Source organism: Diaporthe amygdali (genome assembly GCF_026229845.1).
Source record: "Diaporthe amygdali strain CAA958 chromosome Unknown NODE_21_length_814164_cov_65_183785, whole genome shotgun sequence".
Lineage (NCBI taxonomy): Eukaryota > Fungi > Ascomycota > Sordariomycetes > Diaporthales > Diaporthaceae > Diaporthe > Diaporthe amygdali.
Window position 1 is genome coordinate 154056 of NW_026517041.1, and position 16577 is coordinate 170632.

General features: G+C 51.6%; 7 protein-coding genes across 7 annotated transcripts; 4 read left to right on the forward strand and 3 right to left on the reverse strand.

Moving 5' to 3' along the window:
* Positions 1-310: 310 nt before the first annotated feature.
* On the reverse strand, positions 311-2050 carry J7T55_001431 (uncharacterized protein; the record flags this gene model as incomplete). The annotated part of the gene is made up of 2 exons (XM_053145525.1): positions 311-1024; positions 1148-2050. 2 exons carry the CDS (start codon positions 2048-2050, stop codon positions 311-313), a joined length of 1617 nt encoding a protein of 538 aa, XP_052991693.1.
* A 1199-nt stretch (positions 2051-3249) lies between these two features.
* On the forward strand, positions 3250-4580 carry J7T55_001432 (uncharacterized protein; the record flags this gene model as incomplete). The annotated part of the gene is made up of 4 exons (XM_053145527.1): positions 3250-3297; positions 3352-3712; positions 3766-4110; positions 4177-4580. 4 exons carry the CDS (start codon positions 3250-3252, stop codon positions 4578-4580), a joined length of 1158 nt encoding a protein of 385 aa, XP_052991694.1.
* Positions 4581-5014: 434 nt separating this feature from the next.
* Positions 5015-6069, reverse strand: J7T55_001433 (uncharacterized protein; the record flags this gene model as incomplete). Its single annotated transcript, XM_053145528.1, has 3 exons — positions 5015-5409; positions 5529-5912; positions 6009-6069. 3 exons carry the CDS (start codon positions 6067-6069, stop codon positions 5015-5017), a joined length of 840 nt encoding a protein of 279 aa, XP_052991695.1.
* Positions 6070-7168: 1099 nt separating this feature from the next.
* On the forward strand, positions 7169-9165 carry J7T55_001434 (uncharacterized protein; the record flags this gene model as incomplete). Its single annotated transcript, XM_053145529.1, has 5 exons — positions 7169-7422; positions 7612-7790; positions 8082-8850; positions 8924-8962; positions 9087-9165. The coding sequence occupies 5 exons, from the start codon at positions 7169-7171 to the stop codon at positions 9163-9165; spliced, it is 1320 nt and encodes a 439-aa protein (XP_052991696.1).
* Positions 9166-9281: 116 nt separating this feature from the next.
* Positions 9282-11126, forward strand: J7T55_001435 (uncharacterized protein; the record flags this gene model as incomplete). Its single annotated transcript, XM_053145530.1, has 2 exons — positions 9282-10071; positions 10240-11126. The coding sequence occupies 2 exons, from the start codon at positions 9282-9284 to the stop codon at positions 11124-11126; spliced, it is 1677 nt and encodes a 558-aa protein (XP_052991697.1).
* Positions 11127-12011: 885 nt separating this feature from the next.
* On the forward strand, positions 12012-14187 carry J7T55_001436 (uncharacterized protein; the record flags this gene model as incomplete). The annotated part of the gene is made up of 3 exons (XM_053145531.1): positions 12012-12113; positions 12180-12991; positions 13059-14187. 3 exons carry the CDS (start codon positions 12012-12014, stop codon positions 14185-14187), a joined length of 2043 nt encoding a protein of 680 aa, XP_052991698.1.
* A 152-nt stretch (positions 14188-14339) lies between these two features.
* On the reverse strand, positions 14340-15312 carry J7T55_001437 (gdsl-like lipase acylhydrolase; the record flags this gene model as incomplete). Its single annotated transcript, XM_053145532.1, has 3 exons — positions 14340-14726; positions 14776-14880; positions 14980-15312. The coding sequence occupies 3 exons, from the start codon at positions 15310-15312 to the stop codon at positions 14340-14342; spliced, it is 825 nt and encodes a 274-aa protein (XP_052991699.1).
* Positions 15313-16577: the final 1265 nt, after the last annotated feature.

Consider the following 16577-nt stretch of genomic DNA (forward strand, 5'->3'; position numbering starts at 1 on the left):
AGTGCGCAGTCTCGAAGGTTCTTAAGAAAGAAGCCCAGTAGATACTGCATAAAATAAGAGAAAAGAGTGGATTGAATTCTAAGCGGATAATTTCTAAAGCCACAACTATCTGGGGGCTTCTTTACTCCCGTCCCCTGTGAAAGCGAATGTAACCTACTACTCTCCACAGCAATATTTGATCACGACAGCAGGTTCAAACCTCCCAAGCCCCAGCTCTAGCCTAGCCGCAGACTTGGACTACTTCCAGGACCTGAGCCACCACACAAACATCAATTTAGAGCCAAGGCACGACCTATAGAGCCTGGTCTTCCTAGAGGGACTCTGCCCTGTCCAGCTTCCCCGCCAAGGCCCCGTCGTCCAAGAAACTTCCCCACATGGCAGCCTCCATCAAGAAGTTCACTTGCCAGGAATGGAAGCTCGCATGACTTATGAGCCAGCTCATTTCATAGACCAATCCGTCGTGCCAGCACTGGGCCAGGGCTTCATGCAGGTCGCGGCCGAGTTCTACCTCTCTTTCGGGGTTAACAACTCCGGCCCTGACGTACGCGAGCGGACCTGTCACCAGGAGCCCCCAGAGCAGCTGCAGCATCTCGCGGCGCTCATGGCCATTAATGACCTCGGCCGCCTGATCACACGTCTCGGCGCCGTCACAGGCGTTCTGGAGTGGACGGCTGATACCCGTGGTGTGGTAGTCGTCGTCAAAGGCCTCGTCGACGTCTGCCTCGCGCATGATAGGTCCCGCGCGGCGCACCTTGTCGTATCCCAAGACCGCTCTCCTCAGAAACATGTGTCGGCCATTCTGCATGTGCCATAGGCAGAGCAGGGAGCTCATGGCCGCTGCCGGCGTGTTCCACCGCTCCGTCAGCATGCGGGCACATGTGTGGCTGTACGCATCGTAGACAGTCCTGAGGACGTCCTCGCCCACAACGCCACGTGCAGTCTCCGTGATATCCGCGGTATTGAGGAAACTGTTCATTATCTCGCTGTTGCCTATATCACTTCCGACATCGACGACATCCGTACCCTATAGCGTTCATATGTCAGGAGAGGTTATTATCGAGGCGCGGATTAGAAATATCTGCTGACAGGGGTCTGCTGGCGCAACTCGACCTGGGTAGATCGAGCTGCATTGACACAAAGCACGTACCGGTGAACTGAAAACCAAGTCACTCATGGTAGCAGGCGTGTCATGCCCGCGTGTGGCAGCTTCGGCTGCAATTCCCATGAGGCTGCTTTCGCCAAACATTATACATTGCGCTGTTCTGCGATCAAACTTCGCAGACAGTCCAGAGAGGTAGGGCAAGTACTTATGTTCGAGCGCGACCTTACCGCGGATATACCGTAGTCCAACCCTGGCAGCTTCACGCCTCTCGGGTCCTGCGAATGTCGCCAGGGCGTGAGGGTCATTCGAGGCTGCCTCGAATAGTGGCTCGAACTCGGGAAACACGCGGTTGAAGCCATGCTCATAGAAGAAGGCCATGTCGACACAAAAATTGCTGTACAGGACTTGGGGGTCGTACGCGCCATTCAAAAGGTTTGTCCATCCAACGCCAAATAAGGTGTTGGTTGTTAACAGAGGTGGAGGCCAGTCCTGTCCGTTCACCAAGTCAATAACTTTGTCGGACGCGCGCTGGATGCCCTTTCCCTTGGCTGGCAAGACCCTTCCCTGTTCTTGCTGCTTCCGCTTCCATTCCGACAACTCTGGTGACAGACGCAGCTTGACGAGACCGATTCGTGAGTCGGGATCTGGACAATCGATGCTGTTGAATATCCTGGTCATAGCTGCCACCGCCTCGTCGATGACTCTGCTGCAGGCGTCCACGCCTCCATCTCCAATAAGCTCCCTTGCCTCGACGTTCCCACTGTGGCTCGGGAAAGGCTTTAGCTCGCCTGAAGCGTGCTCAGCACCCCAGAAGTATGGCCCAAGAGGAATGGAGCTGTATTTCTGCATGTATACTGACGAGACTGGCTCGGCTGGCTGCACCGCAAAGAGCCTGCTCCAGCAGTGATTCCCATTTCCTGCAGTGGAGTCAGCACTGATGTTGCCCATCTTCTGTTTGGCGATAGAAGCCGGAGCGAGTGCTGTGATGCGATGAGGTGTTGAGTAACGACGAGAAGCAAAAGGTTCAGGGAACTCGAACGTGTAAAGCCGGGGCAATTTATACCTGAAGGAGGATTCCCCTCTGTTGCGGTAACTTTGCTATTCTTTAATTCAAGTGCGCCTGAGTCTCACTCCCAAGAAGGAGCCCCCTCTGTCGCGGTCACTTTGCTATTCCTTTAATCAAGTGCGCCTGAGTCTTACTCTCGAAGTGGTTCGTAACCAGAGTAGTACCACATTCCAAGCACCGGTGCTTACCCGACTGAGGTATCATAACTGAGATGTCATGACATCCTCCTTATATAACCGCCACGACTTCACCTATGAATTGTAGCTTTTAGTCTTCTTCTCTTCGCGTAACAACAAGTTCACAACTGTGACTTATCCTCCAGCTTTGTGACATCGTCAGTAATTTGGTCCAGTTGCACGAAACTGATAAACCACCAATTTCGTTACCAGACAGTTCAAGGATATAAGTGAATGGCCTCAACATGTTGATTCAAATGATACTGGGACCCACTTTTACCAGTAGTTGGGAAAGGTACCGCGAGGCTCGCTGACCACATCTCGCTCTGGACCCACGCCTCGCTCTGGACCCACAAGACTGCCAGTGTGGTGCGGCAGACATAACCAATTACGATAGCGGCAGCGCGGACTGAACCACAAGTATTACAGTATCTCTCGTCAGAAAATCGAGTATCTGTCATCAGGAAATCCATGGCATTTTACTTCTCACAAAATGCATGCAAGATGTGAGCGTGCGTCCGGGCAATGTGTTCCTCATTGAGCTCAGAGGGCACACACATTGCGTACCCTCCTTAACTCATCAGAATGAAGAAGGCCCACACAGGGGGCTTGCTTTGAAGTCTTTAGGATTTGGGATTGAGATACCGGACTTCTGTGTTGATGGACCCCACGACCTGCTTATCAGGTTGGGGGCGAACCGGCAAAGGCAATGATGTGATTGGAAGTGGGGGAACGATCTGTGATCAACTTCCGATGAATCTGCAAATTGTTCATCTTGACCATCCAACAAACTAGCCTATTGATGACCGACCAGGAATTAAAGTGCCTGAATTCTCAGTCATCACGCTCGGGATCGCTTTGAAGCATCATCGCAAATAGTATTTGCTCAATCAAGAGACTAAAGGATGGCGGACGTATATGTCCCCGTGTCAGCGGGGTCGCCAAGTTTGAAGGTGAATGAATATCGGTCTATTTGATGGATATCACATGCGCTTACCCAATTCTAGGACAGCAGTCAATACGTCTACTTCCATTCGGGATCTGAAGCAACGTACCGCAAGGTCGCAGACAAACCCTCATCTTTCACTTCGATTCCTACTATCGACTTGGGCGCACTGGATAGCCCCTCACTTGAGGATCGCAAGAAAATTGCAAGAGATATCTACGAGGCTTGCTCTCAATGCGGATTCTTCTACATTGAGAACCATGGCATCTCCAAAGTTGTCATTGCAGAAACGCTAGATTTGCTCAAGCAATTCTTTGCGTTGGATATAGAGGCTAAGATGGACGCCCATGTGCACAAGAACCCTGCAATTCGAGGTTACGAGCCGATGCTTGAGACGAGGCTGGATCCTACGACGAAAGGAGGTAAGTCATGGTGCTTTTTGAGCCTCGAGGCAAATGCTGATATTCTCCCGTAGATATTAAAGAGGCGTTCACCATGGGAGACTGCGCGATTGAACCTGAACAGGGTTATGTCGGCAAAACAGGCCATCAACCGCCACCATACATCACCAAGCCACAAAATATCTGGCCTCCCAAAGCCCCTTGGTGGCGTGAAGGACTTTACAAATACTACAACACTATGTTGCCTCTTGCTATGAAGCTTACTAGAATATTCGCATTGGCTTTCGATCTAGATGAGAACGAGTTCGACAAGTACTTCAAGTTCCCCATCACTGGTATGAGGGCGTTGTACTACCCACCTACTCCAGCCAGTGAGGGAGCTCCGAACATAGGACTTGGCGCACATGCCGACTTCTCTTGTAAGTCAAGTTCAACAACCCATGATATTTTAAAGTCCAAAGCAGACAGGGGCTGACATTCTTCAGGGCTAACACTGGTCCTCCAAGACTCAGTTCCTGCTCTCGAGGTACTCAACAAAGACGGTATCTGGGTTGATGCGCCCCCCAAACCCGGCACTTTCGTCTGCAATGTCGGACAATACCTCGAGAGGCAGTCCAACGGCAAATTCCAGGCGACTGTGCATCGGGTCAGGAACAGAACAGGACGCGAGCGGTACTCTTTGCCCTTCTTCCTGACACCGGACCCAGATGCGGATTTGGAGGTCTTGGATTGCTGCGTGGACAAGGGCGAGGATCCTAAATACGAGAAAGTCAACGTTGGTGACTTTTACGTTCAAAAGGCTTTACCAGCAAGGAGCAAACATCCGACTAGTATAAAATACAAGGATGTGCCGAAAGAGGAGTTGAGATACGGCCTGCTGTTGAGCTAAATCATGGGGGCTCTATGCTCAAACAGGCGGTAACAGAGGTTGTGGATCATCGCTGCAACTCAGTTTTTCTGACCATTTCTGACATCTCTGGCGTCTGAGTGGCAGTGATGTTCTTTGTGAATGGCTCCCGCAAAGCTCCTGGAACATCAAGAGATGCGATTTCCCGTGGTCAATCTCATGGGGATGATCGAGAACCTAGCACGGAATACATGTAACAGCACGCTGTTGCCCCGTAAATGCCCCAAGTTAAGCATAGAGACTGGTGTCATCCTCCTCCCTTCCCGAGGTCGTTTTAGAATTGAGTCAGGTCTTAGGATGCTAAGCACAAGTCCCTCTTTTACTAGAGTCGCCATCATTATCTCAAGTGCCTGGGAACTTGTAGTCCAGCCGTATAGACCACACACGGTTTCACTGCGATACACTACCAGTGGCCGTTACCCGGTCCTAGACGCAAAGCCCCGTGGCATCCAGCCACTTGCCGGTTGGCCCTGTTCGAGGTCGTACCACTCCTGCTCGAGCTCTTCCAGTTTGATGCCGTGTCTCTCCGCGTAGCGTGCGATGCCGTCGGACAGATCTGCACCAATGCCGTGAAAGCTGATCAAAAGCGGCTCTTCGTTCTGTTCAGAGCTACTCTTTTCACCGTCCTGGGCCTTGTCGTAGTACGGCTCCGTGGTTCTGCAGATGAGAGAGATATTGGCTGGTCCGGGACGTTTGGCCAGTGCTTCGTAGTTGTATACGAGCATGGGATTTGGGGTGGATTCGGATGCCAAGTAAAGAACAGTCGTCTGCGAATGAAACAGCACGCCAGTCTCTAGGAAGAAGAGTAGTCCTGCAGAAGCAAGCGAGATTAGTTGTGCGGAGGGAAAGGGGACACAGCCAGGCAGCGTAGTGTCGGCAGCCTGGGATGGAAGCAATTGTGAAGGGAAGCAAGGCTGGGGAAAACTTCACCTTTGACGTCTTCCTTTGACCCCTCGTCTTCTGACTGCTCAAGGACCACATCACACACCAGTCTCGCATCCGAATCTTCATCTGCTGCTGCTGCTGCACTGGCATCAATCACCGACTTTTTAAACGGCGCAAGTTGCTCATTGAATACCCGTGTTATAAGACTGCGGTATGTCTCTTGCGGGTCATCGGCAGCTTCTCCGATCTTTCCTTTAAAGTTGCTGCCGGACTTGCTGTCAGGAAGCATGAAGGAAATGATCTTGGGATAGGTCCTCTTTAAAGCCGATGCGCCAACAGCGGCGGTTGGGACGATGATGACTCGATGGCCGTGCCCGGTGGATGACCCATTTTCTTTGGAGCTAGGCTCGTCGATGATGAGCAATTGCTCTGCGAATGGTTCGTCAGTAAAACATCCCGGGAGGTGCCAGTCATGACTTCCTAGGTAGATCATGCATAGAATTAGGCAGAGATGGTGAAACTGACCAACATGTTGAAAAGGGACCATGAATGTCGGCGAAGTAACGATGTCCTTGGGATCCTCCATGTCGCAACGGACACGCAGGCGATGGCCTCCAGTGCCTGGGCTTAGGGCTCTCGCCAGACATGAGCTCGAAAAACATAGGCCCGTTCAATGGCGAGTGTAAAGTGAGCACAGGACTCCCAAGGAGGTATGTTCCACATCCAAACCAAGATCCAAATTCCGAAGCGCTAACGCCCTGATAGTACTGATTATCTTTAGTGTCTTCCTTCACCTTCTTGGGAGGCGGGCCGCTCTTCCCATTTCTCTTTCTTTTCGCACCTGCTGGCATGTTTGGATGTGTCCGTGGCACGATGGGCACAACGTGAAATGCTATAAACGTGAGGTACCAGTGCAAGTCGGGGATTTGAGAGGAAGATTGCTGATGTCATTTATTCACTCGATATTTGGGAATACAGATCTACATTACGTAGGCTATGTAGACATGCTACAATGCGTCTTTGCTGTGCGACGATCCGATCTCTTCTCCACAATTTGACGTGACCGCACGTACCACCGCGCCACACTGCTAGGGCCCATATATACCACGCGCGTCTTTGCAGGGTAAACAAATTCGAGCGCTGCACACATTGATATCGATCCACCACCAACTTAAAGTCAAAGTCTCAAGAGTAGGAAGCCGTTCCTAGATGCTCACATACAACGTTGGGACAGTACCGCCACACTTGAAAACATGTGAAAATTTTCATTGCGGGGGCCGTGCGGCTTGCCTGCTTCGTGCAGCTAGAAAAGTCCTGATGGTATAATTAATACAATCTGAATTTCAACAACTCTCTTTTTTATTTTATTTTAGTCTATCATGGAATTGACACTATGGTCACGAAACGACCACCCGAGCCTAAGCTATCTATCCAGGTACAGACAGACACGTCCCATTTTGACGCTGGCGTGCTTTGCTTAGTGTGTGTCTAATTCTAACCGTTTTCCCGCTATCCTGCCCCTATCATCCACCAAAATGTAGAAAAGTATATGTGAATATATATGGATAGAAATGTGCACGTAGAATAAAATCTCACTCACACCCAAGTTCATGTACTTGGCATTTTACCTTGTGCTACGATACTCTCCAAGTTACGCGTCAACCTTTCCCTGTGGATGAAGTCACATGGCACCGACGTCTTCAAGGTCCTGGGGCGAACTACCCACTGAAATTCGGCTACTCATACTGGAGGCCTTGCTCGATAGCGGCTGCAAATTAGCTCATCTTGCCACAGTATCACGAGAATGGCAGAAGGTCATCGAGAGGCGTGTCTTCGCTCGAATCAAACTAACGCCATACTGCCTTGCCGACTTCGCGACAAATATTCACCGCAACCGAGCTCTTTTACATTATATATGGTTTTGTGTGGAGCTTGGAGAGTATGATTGCAGACAATGTGATGCCCATTTCGACACTCTATCCTATGTCGATGCCAATCTGATTGCTAGAGCAATTCGGGACTTATTCTGGACTCTCCATGCTTGGGAACCGAACGGCGAACTACTACTAGACATTAGCGTTTACTCCCAGAGTGATTCGAAGCATTGGTTCAAATACTTAACCTTCAGGCCCGATGTTCCTTCGAGTGAGTGCGGCTGGAGTACAGGCATAGAGCACGCGCTGCCGGGAAACATTGACGACGACGAACACGATTGGACCGATGACAATGAGACCGTGCCAGTGAAGATCGCTTCTGCTATCACCAATAATTTTGCCTTGATCGATTTCTCAAGCTCCGTCTTCCATGGTCAGCGGAAGGAAAGGGAATGGTGGATGTCATTGCCCTACGTTCCGGCGATCACAGGTCTAATTCTGCGTCAACAAACCCGCCGGCAATGGAGCCCCTTTTCGCTTCAACACATGTTTGAGCACCTCTCCGGACTTAAAGAGATATATCTTGAACCGTGGAAGCAAGTTTTTGAAGATGTAACGTCATATCGAGATAAAAGTCAGTATTCTCTCATGCTCCCCATTTAAGTACAAACTAGAAGTATGCTTTTAAATGATGGATAATGCTGACTCTTGCTATGACCGTTAGGTTATGTATCACTTCTCGGGCGTCTTTTTTCTGCAAAGTTACAGAAGATTGTGATTTTTCAGAATTATAATCGGTACTACTCGTCTTTCTCCAATGCACTCGATTCGAGTACATCTGGTTCCGATACATCTGATACCGACACATCTGATGCCTATGTCTCAGATGCCGAAACATCGGACTCCGCTCCAAACATGATTCGCACCTTGAGCAGGGCAGCTGCTGCTAGCAGTCTCAAACTCGAATCCTTCTCAGTATCCTTCCTTGTGGACGCCCAGTACTTTTTTTCCGCCTCCAAAGCTTCTTGGAAATGGCCCAAAATGACCTCGCTTATACTTACTTCGCGACTGCTTGGCCCGGAAACTCGCAGAACCGACATCGACGGTGTGCTTATATCAGCGGCAGCGACAGCTTTGAATATGCCAAAGCTTAAGAGTATGGAGATCTGGAATGGAGAGGCCCAATTGGCATCGCTTTTCAGATACCAACCAAGCGGAGGCCAAATGTACGCTTCCATAACTTGGAAAAGTACATGGTGGTTCACCTTACGACCTCCCGTGATTCGGGCTTGGGAGGCCGTTGCGAACAAATATGGCGGTCGCAAGCTCACTATCAATATGGAAATTCTGGATGTCGATCCCTTCACTGATATAAAATCCCATGGCGACGCAATCCACTATTTGAAGCTCTCACAGCCCGTGGTCCGACCTGTTTCATTGCAGCAGATCCGCACAGAGCACAACATCCATCACATGTGGGAGGAGAGAAAGAGGTAACTGGAGGACGCATCTCGTGGGGCGAGCCTTTGGGTGAGCAACTAAAGCGGTCTTCGTTCCGCTTTTCAGACTCACCTCCGCCCAAACGCCCAACTCCGTCTTCAATTGGTGAGGTTTCGGGCTCACTGTTGCCTGAACCGTGCAAAAGCAAGTTGGAAGGCGTTCAATATCCCGGTCCGCTTACATCATCTGTTCAGATCACAGAACAACACGAGCATGCACCAACACATAGCATGTCCATCTCTCCCTGCTTCTTGAGCCACTCAAATGGTGGCCGCCTCCTTGGCGACGTCCCCGTCTCCCCTCTCTAGTTTCTGTTCTCCTTCACACATCACGTCGGCTGGAAGAGATGTTCAAGCATGTCAGACACATCGTCAATGCCTTGACGCCTTTGCGTCGAGGGCTACATCTTCAACTCCCCGCAGCCATGGCCCTCGGGGAACAGCCCTTATCGCCTCGCACATGGCATCACAAGCGACTCTTGCACGGTTTCCTGCGCTCGCTTTTTGCACGTCCGAGTACCAAACAGTCACCCGTTCAAAAACAGCCTCAGACGGTCGACACAACAACCAGTGCACCCTCAGACAATACCCCTGGTTCAACAGTTTCGGGCCAGCCATTGATGGCCGGCCTTCTGCAGGGCATGACTCCGGACCCAGGGTTGAAGATACCGTCTTCTGACGACGCTCTTGAAGACATGCTACTTTGGTCCCCCGATCATGGCATCGACCATGACATGATTCGCTTTCCCACTACACGGAAGCCCGATAAGAATCGCGTTTGGCGCCTTGAGGGATACACATCCGACGGTGAGAGCATCCAGCTGCATTACAAGCGCGATCGTACTTTGGAGTTTCGATGGTCGGTGTCAATGTCCAAGCTGTATCTTCGAGACATCTGTCAATGCAGCAAATGCATTTCCCCGTCCTCGGGCCAAAAGACTTTCTCGACTTGCGACATAGCTGGAGTCCCTCGGCTGCGCGATCCTGATTCCGAAAGCATCAAACTGTCCGTGGACGGCGATCTTGAGATCACCTGGGAGGACGACTTTCTCACCGGTGGTAAACACACTTCTACGTATCCTCTGAATTTATTGACACGCGTGGAAACATTTGATGGTAGACTATACTCCTCTCCTCAACCATCACGCATCTTCTGGAACAGTGCCAAATTTCGGGCTGATGTGGAGTCAAGGCTAGTTTCCTACTCAGACTGGAGTAAGCAGCTCTCAAATAATGTTCTGATTCTTCGAGGGAAGACAGCCATATCATTCGTGGATTGCTTGACCTTGAGACAGGCCATTGGCAACTAATGCCCCTTTCTTGCCCCTTGCGGCATGGAAACTTGCTTCTGAGTGCTTTGAAGGCTAATTAAGAATGCTACAGTGGACGGGGGCCGAGAATTTGCGCGGGCTGTCGCCGACCTCTATCGCTATGGTCTAGTGTTCATGCGTGGCGTGCCGGAATCCCGGTATGCCGTGCAAGAAATCGCAGAAAAGATTGGAAACCTTCGGTCTACATTCCATGGGCTCACATGGGATGTTATATCGAAGCCCGAATCAGAAAATTTGGCGTATGCCAACGAATCTCTGTGCCTTCAGCAGGACCTCCTCTACTGCAGCAACGTGCCCAAGGTTCAGATTCTACATTGCCTTGAAAATGGCCGCGAGGGTGGTGACTCATTGTTTAGTGATGGACTGCGTACTGCCTATGAATTGATAGTGAAAGACCCACGAAGCTACGAGGTCTTGAGCAACCAAATGATTGGCTTTCACTATGATAAGGAAGGGCACTACTATTGGATGGACCGCCATGTAATACAGTCGAAACCATGCGGAAGTCCTTTTGGGGTAGCCTGGTCACCTCCTTTCCAAGGTCCATTTCGCTTTAGCAGTCACCGAAAGCCCCTCAAGTCAAGAAAGGGCCATGAAAAACAGCGGGTCGAGTCGATGTTTCAGGGTTGGAGCAAAGCTGCCAGAGCCTTCAGAGACGGCGTGGAGTCTCCTGAAAACATGATCCAGTATCGTCTGCAACCAGGCGACTGCGTCATCTTTGACAATACGCGGATCTTGCATGGGCGGACACGATTCGACGGGACTGGCGGGCGGAGACATCTGCGCGGCGCATACATCGACAATCAAACATTACGGAGTGCCTTTATAGGCCTCTATGAGAAAGATTTGTTGATGCCAGAAGGCATCACGAAAGAATCGTGGAGAAAAGAAAAGGAGAAATCTCAGAGTCGCCTGGACCTGGCAAGTCATCAACCATGAGCTCAGGGTCTGGAAGATCTCCATACACCGATAGGTTGGGTAGGGTTAATTCGATTTCTAAGGCATACTTACCTCGGAAAATACCTGTGCCTGAAGCTTCATCATGGATCCAAGGATGATTATAGCTTAAATTTAAGCATAGTTTAATTTAGGTATCCCCTGGCGCGATGGCGGAGCGTAAGTTTCGGTGGCCAAATTTCAACATTCAAGAGCAGAGTGGGTAGGATGAATCCCTTTCTCTTTCATTTTTCTTTTTCTCTCATGGCCAGCAATTTTCTGTGACAGTCCCTGCTGCTCCCCAGCCCCTCCGGCATAGGATATCTGGAGGAATCGCGTGTATACCGTCAATCCCTGGATGTTCGTGCGCTACTTTAGTATCATTCAAACATCTGAAGCATTGAAGCCCTGAAGATTCCAGAGCCACCATCCCGTTCCGCCAGGGGCAGCGTTATCACCTAAACGTTGAATGTTCACAGAGTCTCATTGCATGGCCCACAAGCATACACACACACACATCCAGCACATCAGCACGTGCTTTCTTCTGTTATGACCTTTTCACGAAGAGGTTGTTCATGTGATTGTCTAGGCAGTGAGCATCACAACTCGGGCACATTGACATCGGGTTATTTTGCATACGACTTCGAAATCCGAAACCTGGTTCTATGAATGTACTGGTAAATACCTAGGGTTTTCATGAGCCTGGCCAGACTAATTCGGCGCATGCACACAGCAGGCTAGGCCCGCAGCCCCTGCAGGCCATCCTGCGATATCACTCGATGAGTGCCGCGGGGCACACGATGAGCTTCTTACACCTGCATCTACCCGCATTGCCCCACCCCAAGATATCGCCCAACAAGCAATCCACAATCACCAGCACGTCGAACAATGGTGGTCAAGAAGATCGCGCCCTACGGGTCATGGGAAAGTCCCTTTTCCATCGACGACGCCACGGCTGGCAGCAAGGCCCTGTCGTCGCCGAGAGGAGATGTACTCGACCCCGCATCTCACCTGCAGTCTGGGCCTGAGTTCCTGAGCATGCTGACACCCTGACAGATCCGCACTGAGCGTGTGTTTTTCCTTGAGTCCAAGGCTGATGGCTCCAACACCATCGTGGAGGTGGTGTCCACAGAGGCAGGCGCCTTTGAGCTGGCATACGTCCTCCCCGGCGCCCACGGCGTGAGCACCGCTGTGTACGAGTACGGCGGCGGGCCTTACGAGGTTCTCCCTGCGCCGGAGGGCGGGAATAGTGTGCAGGAGATTATCTTCTCGGACACCTCTGATGGGAACGCCGTCAAGGTTCTCGATGTTGATGCCCGAGCTGTGAGGACTATTGTCGGCAACAAGCCGTGGCTTCGCTATTCCGAGTTTGGAGCCTGCAGGGCGTCAAGATGGGTTCTTGCCGTGGAGGAGGACCACTCGCTGCCGGAGCCCAAGGACGTCAGGAACTATGTCGTCGCTGTCCATGTTGACACCGGTGAGGTTAGGAGGTTGGTGGGTGGGTCTGACTTCTACAGCTCGCCCAAGTACAGCCCGGACGGCGGGTGGATCTCGTGGCGGAGCTGGAATCACCCTCACATGCCTTGGCAGCAATCAGTTCTGAGCTGGGCTCAGATCCTGGGAGATGATCGGGACCAAGAATTCGTCCTGGTCGACTCGCCAAATGTCGCTGGAGGCAACCCTGGAGAGGCCGTGGGCGAGTCGGCGTGGGGTCTCGATGGCGCGCTGTACTGGACGCAGGAGGCACAGGGCAGCGACTGGCGGCAGATGTGGAGGCAATGGCCCGAAGATGGTGAAGCAGCACAGAAGCTTGAGTTGAAAGGGCTAGGGGAAGTGGAAATTGGTGACTGTTCAATGATGATTGTGGGGTATGTACCAGGTCGACCCTGTTCCCTCAAGCTGGTAAGGTCATTACTGACAGCACGCACGAAACAGTCACACATTCGGCTTCCTGTCTCCAAGGTCTGTGGTGCTCTCCTACACCAAGTACGCAGCCAACAGCACCGTCCACGTTGACCTCGAAACGCTTGAGGTCACTCCTCTAACGGATGTGCCTTTGACCTCGATGCGTGGTGACGTTCTCCACGCCATCTCTCCGACGTCCTTCCTCATTATCGGCAGCGGCGACACCTCCCCATTGGGCGTATACCACTTCTCTCTCAAACATAACCTAGAGGTGGAAGTCACCCAGGTACACACTGCAGACAACAAGAAAATCCCAGCCAGCCTCATCTCCGTCCCGCAGCATGTATGGCTCAAGTCCACCAAGCAGGACCCCAAGCGCCCAGTCCATGGCTTCTATTGGCCACCCCTCAATCCCAAATTCACTGCCCCAGAAGGCGAGCTCCCGCCGCTGCTGATCAACCCCCACGGCGGTCCGACAGGCCACACGCCCCCAGGGCTGAAGATCGGCGGCATCGGCGGTGGGAATGCGCAGTTCTGGACCAGCAGGGGCTTTGCCTATTTCGCGATCAACTACACCGGCAGCTCGGGCCACGGGAAGTCCTACAGGGAGCGACTGGACGCCGAGTGGGGTATATTAGACCGAGACGATGTCGTGGAGATTATACAACACTTGTGTGAGACGGGCCGGGCCGATAAGGACCGAGTGGGTATACATGGGGGCTCGGCGGGTGGATACAACGTCCTCCAGAGTCTCGTATGGTACCCCGACGTCTTCGCGGCCGGGGTATGTTACTGTGGCGTGAGCGACGTCAAGGCGCTGGGAGTGGGGACGCACAAGCTCGAAAGCCACTACCTGGAGGGTCTTTTGTATAGGCCTGGGATGAGCGAGGAGGAAAAGGGGGAAGTCGAGTATGAGCGGAGCCCGGTTTACCACGCGGAGCGGATTCGTGCGCCGTTGTTATTGCTTCATGGGGACAAGGACACGGTTGTCCCAATCGAGCAGAGCTACGAGATCGAGAGGAAGATTAGAGAGCGGGGCGGAGATGTGAAGATGGTGGTTGCGCCTGGGGATGGGCACATGTTTTTGATGGAGAAGAGCAAGAAGATTGCCCTCCAGGAGGAAGTGCAGTGGTGGATGAGGACTCTGGTTCGGAAGTGATATTGCTACCTCCAAGAAAACCGGCACTCGGCTATTTGTGCCAGCCATTCTGTCCTCCACCGACTGAAAGCCTTTGCTTCGTTGGGGCCTTATTTATATACATCTCAAAAAACCTCTGACAATACCTCCAAGACATCTGGACAAGCGCCGGATTAAGCAGGCAAGCCGCTCCAGATAGCATGCGTCAGGGTCTGATTCGAGTTGAACGCATTAACGAAGCAGTTGTCAGCCGCAGGCGTCCACTTGTCGTTAGTGCTCACAGTTGGCGGATGGCCCAGGATCAGATCCGCAACCATGCGCCCAAAGACGACGCTGCCGTAGTCGTTCAGATGCGTGTGGTCGTCCGTGGCGAGGTTGTACTTCTGGGCCGCCTCATTGCCGATGGCGTCGACGAACTGGAGCGACGCCTGGTTCAGGTCGATGTACGGCGACGACGTGGCCTTGGCGGCCGCGATGGCGGCCAGGCGCTGGTCGTGCAGCGAGTCGGTTGCGTTGTGCTCCGATGTGAAGACGCGCCTGGTCAGAGACGTCGTGAGGAGCTAAGGAGACGTTAGTAAGCGGTGATGGATGAGGCTTTGTGCTACGTACTGGTGTCCCGCCGGCTGCCTTCACCTCCTTAGCGAAGTTCTCCAGATTGGTCTGGAACTCGCTGAGGGAGATGTTTGCGGCCGCTTTCTGGTCATTGTGGCCGAACTGCACGAAATTGTATGTCAGCTGTGTTTCTTTTCCCTCGGTCGATTTTGTGTCACGTCTGGCACTATAATATGGCTGCGGTTATGCTTGGAAACTGACCTGAATGGTTACAACAACATTATGTGTTGGTGCGTCAGCCTTGACTTGATCGATGACCTTCTTCCAGTATCCACCGTTCACAAACGAGACTGTCGTCGCGCCGCTCTTGGCGATGTTTGTGCCCTTGGCCGGGCTCTTTAGGAAGGATATGAGTCCGGTGCCCCAGCCTCCATTGACTGCCGTCGTGGAGTCGCCGGCGAGGACGAAGGATGGCGGGAGTGTGCTGCAGGCCGCTCGCTCGCTAACTGCGTTTGCTTGGTCGCGATTGGGAGTTGGACTGCCAGAGACGACAGTGAGCAAGGAGATCAAGGACAATAGAGTGGAGCGAAGCATGATTGCAGTAGATGGGGGAATGATGACGGTTTTGTCCTCAGTTTCTGGCAATGGAGACGAGTCGCTGGGATGACAGCACAACCAAAAAGAACTATCGTGGTTAGTTCTGGGGAGTATTTATTACCTTGTTATACAGCCATAAGTGGCTCACCCAGTTTTTCACGACGGCCCACCCAGCTCTTTCGTTTGGCCCACCCAGTACAAAGGGTGAGCCAAAAGTTCATAATATATTCTAAATTTATAGTGAACTTTTAGCCCACCCAAAGTATCTTTTCTCCAATTTCTGACTAAGCAAAAAAAAGCTACCCCGCATTAAAGAAATATTTAAACTATTCCTTTTTAAACAATACTTTGAGAATACTTCTGGCTTCCCAGCCAGAGGGCTTCCCAGCCAGAGGGCTCAAATCCAGCCAGAGGGCTTAAGTCTAGCCAGAGGGCTTAAATCTAGCCAAAGGGCTTAAATCCAGCTAGAGGGCTCAAATCTAGCCAAAAGGCCCAAATCCAGCCAAAAGGCTTTCCCAGTTAAAAGGCTTAAGCTTTAAGTATCTTAGAAGTACTGTAAAATTTAAAGGGTTAGGGTGATACTTTAATACCTTAAGAATTTCTTAGTAAAAATATGTACTGGGTGGGCCAAACGAAAGAGCTGGGTGGGCCGTCGTGAAAAACTGGGTGAGCCACTTATGGCTGCTTGTTATAGATCTTGGTATAGAGTAGTAATGTTCTGGGCCGCTATAGTGCAGCGCAATGTGGTATGAAATCATTGCGGGTGCTTTCTGCTGGCCTCGTGCCAATATAAACCGAAACTTTATATGCACAGCCGCTTATACGGAACTATAGTACCTGTAAGTTTGGCGGCAGCCCCATAGCGCTTCAAGTTACGCAATTGAGCCCCCAGTCCGGGCAAGCGGACGTCCAACTGCATACATTATCGTCAAAATGCCAAGCTATGCTGCCATTCACGGATTTGATTGATTGTTGGACCGGGGTGGAATAGCTTACTTAATTTTGCTGAGAGAGGAAGGTGAGATCTGCGGAGCGCAACGATCCGGAGCTTTCTCCACTACCCTCAATTTCGGCACAGAATAGCGCGAGCCAGAACAAGATTGCACGCTGGAGGAGCACGGAACTTTCACCATCTAACAAGTTGGAACAAGCTTTATCTATCTTTAATTGGATTTACCCCAGACTTCCGTACTCACAGCATTTATATGTAGAAGCTCCGCTAGCTCGTGTTTAGTATAGACAAGCTAGTCTCCCTTCACTCT